At 42.3% G+C, this 6855-nt stretch overlaps 1 protein-coding gene across 1 annotated transcript in view; it reads left to right on the forward strand.

Moving 5' to 3' along the window:
* The window catches only part of epg5.L (ectopic P-granules autophagy protein 5 homolog L homeolog), a 94358-nt gene extending 87798 nt beyond the window's left edge, over positions 1-6560 (forward strand). Inside the window, exons 40-44 of the mRNA XM_041570273.1 lie at positions 6-248; positions 388-607; positions 1211-1426; positions 3814-3928; positions 5764-6560. Coding sequence (XP_041426207.1) covers positions 6-248; positions 388-607; positions 1211-1426; positions 3814-3928; positions 5764-5946 — 977 coding nt within the window. The 3' untranslated portion in view covers positions 5947-6560. The remainder of the gene's footprint in view (positions 1-5; positions 249-387; positions 608-1210; positions 1427-3813; positions 3929-5763) is intronic.
* Positions 6561-6855: the final 295 nt, after the last annotated feature.

Raw genomic sequence — 6855 nt, forward strand, 5'->3', positions numbered from 1 at the left:
CCCAGACCTGGAGGTGCAGAAGCGTCACATGACACTCAGCAGTCTGTTCATGGAGCTCCTGATGGTTATGAACAATGCCAGCGTGACCACGGCCGAGTCACTGAGAGGGGCCCTGCTGAACTGGATAGACAATAAAGTACAAGGTTTGCTTGTGATGCCCCTCCTAACAGCCGCGTGCCAGAGCCTGGCATCCATCAAACACATGGCAGAGGCTACGGAGGCCTGTATCATTGCCTACTTTAAAGATGGTAAGTGACTGTGTTCCCATTTCCTTAAAGGTTCCTCGGGGGTGTGGCCTCAATGCCAGGAGTTACAGGTCATATTAATAAGCCCGACTGTGCATGTGGAAGGGGTTTGTTTATACAGGGTATATTCTCACTTTTACAGAAACCCTCCATGCGCAGAACCCTGGCTGGGGCCCCATCTTGGCTTCTCTCCAGGTGCCCGAACTCACCACGGAGGATTTCCTGCAGGAATGCCTGACCCTGGGCAGCTATTTAACCCTCCACGTGTACGTCCTGCAGTGTTTAAACCGGGAGCAGACGCTGGCCAATGAGCTGCGAGTACTCGTGATGATTTCTAAGTGGCTGGAGCAGGTGCAGCCAAGGTGAGTGAGTATTAGTGGATTAGGATTATAATTAGTGATGAGTGAATTTATTGGCCAGCCATGGATTCGCGGGGAAATTTCGCCATGTGCACATTTTTTCGTGAAACTGCAGCAAAAATTTGCCTTGAAAAATGCCCATAAGAAAAAACACCTGTTAACTTTAATGCATTAGGACAAAAAAGTCGCCATTAGAAAAACACCCATTGACTTTAATGAATGTGAACGAAAAAGTCGCCATAAAAAAAAAAATGTTTTTTCCTGAGTTTAATGAATTAGGACAAAAAAGTCGCCATAAGAAAAAACGCCCATTTGGCGTAGGACAGATTCGCTCATCACTAGTTATAATACTTTCGGCAGCTGTGTGTAACCTCCCTGCAATAGGAATCGAATGTTCAAGTGTTTAAATTAAAGGGCAAGTTCATCAGAAAGTGAACACAAAATGCTAAAATAAATTGCAGTTGGTCTTCATGACCAAAAGGAATAAAAAGCCAATGGGAACCTGACTGCTGGTATTTGTATTTATCCGTGAGCAGGAGCTGCCATATAGAATCATAGCTGATTTCCCCTACTCCTGGTCACGTCTCTGTTTTACTTGCCCCAAAGCTCAGTGACTGAGGAGCCCAAGCTGTTCCTGTGGTGCCACAAGGTCCTGCAGCTAGCCCTCATCCAGGTGGAACAGAACGACAGCATCGTAACCGAGACCGTCCTCCGCATTCTGCTGTCTGTCCAAGGCAAACTCACCCTCCTGGGAGAAGAGCGGGTGTCCTCGGGCATCCTGGGTGCTATTGGCTTTGGAAGGAAGTCCCCGTTATCATCAAGGTAAGTAGCCCATTACCCCTGCAGTTGTCAGAGCAGGTGGGTGTGTGACCTCAGGCATCCAATCCCCACCCCATTTGAGGCTGGCAGCTAATAATGATCGAAGCAGCTTAAAGGGTGATGACACTGTACCTTTAATAGGGATCTTATATTTATAGTGAACACCAACATGGCAGCTTCTTGTAACAGAAAAAAGGGACTTCTTGTAGTGGGGTGAGATGGTATAGATATAACGAGCCAGTTCACTTGTACGACCTGTTATCCAGAATGTTGGGGAGCTGCGGTTTTCCGCATAAGGGGTCTGTAATATGTGGATCTCCATACCTTAAAGGAACAGTAACACCAACAAATGAAAGTATTTTACAATCATAGAAATGTTGCATTACACTGATGTGTTTGCTTCAGAAAGACTATTATAGTTTATATAAACAAGCTGCTGTGTAGCCATGGGGGCAGCCATTCAAGCACAGGATACACAGTAGATAACAGATAAGTACTACTATAGTTTATATAAACAAGCTGCTGTGTAGCCATGGGGGCAGTCATTCAAGCACAGGATACACAGTAGATAACAGATAAGTACTACTATAGTTTATATAAACAAACTGCTGTGTAGCCATGGGGGCAGCCATTCAAGCACAGGATACACAGTAGATAACGTGTAAGTACTACTATAGTTTATATAAACAAGCTGCTGTGTAGCCATGGGGGTAGCCATTCAAGCACAGGATACACAGTAGATAACAGATAAGTACTACTATAGTTTATATAAACAAGCTGCTGTGTAGCCATGGGGGCAGCCATTCAAGCACAGGATACACAGTAGATAACAGATAAGTACTACTATAGTTTATATAAACAAGCTGCTGTGTAGCCATGGGGTCAGCCATTCAAGCACAGGATACACAGTAGATAACAGATAAGTACTACTATAGTTTATATAAACAAGCTGCTGTGTAGCCATGGGGGCAGCCATTCAAGCACAGGATACACAGTAGATAACAGATAAGTACTACTATAGTTTATATAAACAAGCTGCTGTGTAGCCATGGGGGCAGCCATTCAAGCACAGGATACACAGTAGATAACAGATAACTACTACTATAGTTTATATAAACAAGCTGCTGTGTAGCCATGGGGGCAGCCATTCAAGCACAGGATACACAGTAGATAACAGATAAGTACTACTATAGTTTATATAAACAAGCTGCTGTGTAGCCATGGGGGCAGCCATTCAAGCACAGGATACACAGTAGATAACAGATAAGTACTACTATAGTTTATATAAACAAGCTGCTGTGTAGCCATGGGGTCAGCCATTCAAGCACAGGATACACAGTAGATAACAGATAAGTACTACTATAGTTTATATAAACAAGCTGCTGTGTAGCCATGGGGTCAGCCATTCAAGCACAGGATACACAGTAGATAACAGATAAGTACTACTATAGTTTATATAAACAAGCTGCTGTGTAGCCATGGGGGCAGCCATTCAAGCACAGGATACACAGTAGATAACAGATAACTACTACTATAGTTTATATAAACAAGCTGCTGTGTAGCCATGGGGGCAGCCATTCAAGCACAGGATACACAGTAGATAACAGATAACTACTACTATAGTTTATATAAACAAGCTGCTGTGTAGCCATGGGGGCAGCCATTCAAGCACAGGATACACAGTAGATAACAGATAACTACTACTATAGTTTATATAAACAAGCTGCTGTGTAGCCATGGGGGCAGCCATTCAAGCACAGGATACACAGTAGATAACAGATAACTACTACTATAGTTTATATAAACAAGCTGCTGTGTAGTCAGGGGGGCAGCCATTCAAGCACAGGATACACAGTAGATAACAGATAAGTACTACTATAGTTTATATAAACAAGCTGCTGTGTAGCCATGGGGGCAGCCATTCAAGCACAGGATACACAGTAGATAACAGATAAGTACTACTATAGTCATATAAACAAGCTGCTGTGTAGCCATGGGGACAGCCATTCAAGCACAGGATACACAGTAGATAACAGATAAGTACTACTATAGTTTATATAAACAAGCTGCTGTGTAGCCATGGGGGCAGCCATTCAAGCACAGGATACACAGTAGATAACATATAAGTACTACTATGGTTTATATAAACAAGCTGCTGTGTAGCCATGGGGGCAGCCATTCAAGCACAGGATACACAGTAGATAACAGATAAGTACTACTATAGTTTATATAAACAAGCTGCTGTGTAGCCATGGGGGCAGCCATTCAAGCACAGGATACTATCTGGTTGAATAAAAGACCAATTGCAAATGTGCTTACATTACCTCCGTCAACCAGGAAAGCCTGGCATTATGCTGAATCATAAACCGTCGTTTTATTCTCGTTTTCAGATTTCGGATCATTGCTCGCAGTCTGTCGGCCTTCGTTTTAGCCCAGATCCCTTCAGAATACCAAGTGCGCCTTAAGGCAGGATCTGGGCTGCACCTGTCCCCCCGAGCTCAGCAGGTAGGAGATATTCATGGGGGAGGAGTTAGCATGTAAGTCAGTGGGCGGGACTCTTTCAGGGGAGGGGCAGGGAGTGTGTTAGATAAAGGGGTGGTTCACGTTTATGTGAACCTTTAGTATGTTTTAGAATTAATAATTATTTGCAACTTTTCAGTTGGTCTTCATTTTAATATTTTTTTTCACTAAATAATTTTAATAATTCTACTGATTCTACTGCTTTCCAGGTTTTAAATGTCGGTCACTGACCCCGAAACCCAAAAATCTATTGCTCTGTCACTGACCCCATCTAAAAACAAATGCTCTGTAAGGCTACAAATGTATTGTTATTGTTACATTTTATTACTCCTCTTTTTATTCAGGCCTCTCCTATTCATATTCCAGTCTCTTATTCACACCATTGCTTGTTGCTAGGGGAATTTGGACCATAGCAACCAGATAGCTGCTGAAATTCTAAACAGAAGTGCTTCTGAACAAAATAAACTAAATCATTTAAAAAAAACATATTATTAAAATATGTAGACCAATTGCAAATTGTCTCAGAATCGCTAACTCTACCACATACTATAAGTTCATTTCAATCAGTTGTTCACCTTTTAATTAACATTTAGACAAATACAAGAGGACTCTATATGTATTTTGTGGTCACAGCCTCATTGCACCCGCTTAATGGTTTTAAAAAATAGTGGTGAGCACAACTTTCCCTTGTTTGTTATAATTAACATTTAGTATCACATAGAGAGTGATATTTGGAGACAATTTGCAATTGGATTTCCTTTTTTATTATTTGTGGTTTTTGAGTTATTTAGCTTTTTATTCAGCAGCTCTGCAGTTTGCAATTTCAGCTGTCTGGTTGCTAGGGCCTAAATTCCCCTAGCAACCATGCATTGATATGAATAAGAGACTGGAATATAAATAGGAGAGGCCTGAATAGAAAAAGGAGTAATAAAAACAACAATGTGTAGCCATTTGTTTATTAGATGGGGTCAGTGACCCCCCCCCCTTATTTGAAAGCAGGAAAGAGTCAGAAGAAGAAAAAGAAGAAGGCAAATAATTAAAAAACTATAAACAATAAATAATAAAGACCAATTAAAAAGTTGCTTCGAATTATCATTGTCATTCTATTACATACTAAAAGTTAACATAAAGGTGAACCACCCCTTTAAGCAGTGGGAAGAAGTAGGAAACCTTTCAAGCTCATTAGCTGCAAGTGTGAACAGATCTTATGCCCAACCCTTATAGGGCTGATGTGTGGACTAGTAATTACACACAGCATGGAGAGGTAAGGAAATAGCACAGGGGCAGTATTATGAGTTGTGTATGATGAGTTGAGTATTATGAGTTGAGTATTATGAGTTGAGTATTACCAGTTGAAGTATTACGAGTTGAGTTTTACGAGTTGAGTATTGCCAGTTGAGTATTGCCAGTTGAGTATTGCCAGTTGAGTATTGCCAGTAGAGTATTGCCAGTAGAGTATTGCGCGTTGAGTATTGCGCGTTGAGTATTGCGCGTTGAGTATTGCGCGTTGAGTATTGCGCGTTGAGTATTGCCAGTTGAGTATTGCCAGTTGAGTATTGCGCGTTGAGTATTGCCAGTTGAGTATTGCGCGTTGAGTATTGCCAGTTGAGTACTGCGCGTTGAGTACTGCCAATTGGGTATTGCGAGTTGAAGATTACCAGTTGAGGATTATCAGTTGAGTTTTATGAGTTGTGTTGAGCTGGTGTACACTAATTGCAGCGCAGCAGCTGTGTGACATGTTACACGCGTGTTGGTTACACTGATGTTCGTCTGATATTTCCCTCAGCTCCGCCCACTCCAGCCCTTCTCTGTCTCCGCAGGCTCTGACCGCTGTGGAATCCATGAGCTCCAGCAAACAATATGCCGAGTTTCAGGAACAAACCTCCCAGGCCTCCCAGTTTATCCGATACCCCGGACACTGCCTTCAAGATGGAAACACGCTGCTAGCTCTTCTCATCAACTCCCTGTACCCTGAAGTGCATTATCTCAATATCATACGATAGGGACCTCCTCTTATCGCTCACTGTGCGCATATCATGTTTTAATGGGGAAAACTCATTTGTGGGCGGAGTTAGGTGATGCACAGGGAGCCGGCCAATGAGGAGGGAAGGCAGTAGAGAGGAGCCTGCAGCAAACGGAGAGCAGCAGGAACATTACAGTAAGGTTTTCTCTGAAGGGTTAATAACTGTGAGTTGGATTCTGAGTCGGGATTCCCAGGTACCTCTGTGCGGTACTTTCCCTTTAATCCTCCCAGTGGTTTCCCTCTTTGTTTAGCTTGTATCTTTGCTTTGTCTTGTCTCTCAGTCCCTTATATAAAATAACTTGGGGTCCCGGCCATTCAAAATTTCCACAGCAGCAGTTTCCCATAGGCATCTGTTGTGTCACTGGCACTGCACATGCTCAGTGGGCTCTGGGCTGCTGTTGAGCCGCTAAGTTTATGGGGTTTATGGGAAATCATCCAGCAGAAACGGAGGTGCAACTGTCATATAGGCTGGTGCTACAGGGCTGATTATTAAAGGGGTGGTTCACCTTTAAGTTAAATTATAGAATGGATGATTCTGATCAACTTTTCAATTGGCCTTCATTATTTATTTGTTATAGTTTGCCTTCTTCTTCTGGTTCTTTCCAGCTTTCAAATGGGGGTCACTGACCCCATCTGAAAAATAAATGCTCTGTAAGGCTACAAATGTATTGTTACTTTTTATTACTCCTCTTTTTCTATTCAGGCCTCTCCTATTCATATTCCAGTCTCTCATTTTAATCAGTGCATGGTTGCTAGGGGAATTTGGACCCTAGCAACCAGATGGCTGAAATTGCAAGCTGGAGAGCTGCTGAATAAAAAGCTAAATAACTCAAAAACCACAAATAATAAAAAATGAAAACCAATTGCCGATTGCCTCAGAATATCACTC

Source organism: Xenopus laevis, chromosome 1L (genome assembly GCF_017654675.1).
Source record: "Xenopus laevis strain J_2021 chromosome 1L, Xenopus_laevis_v10.1, whole genome shotgun sequence".
NCBI classification, from domain to species: Eukaryota; Metazoa; Chordata; class Amphibia; order Anura; family Pipidae; genus Xenopus; species Xenopus laevis.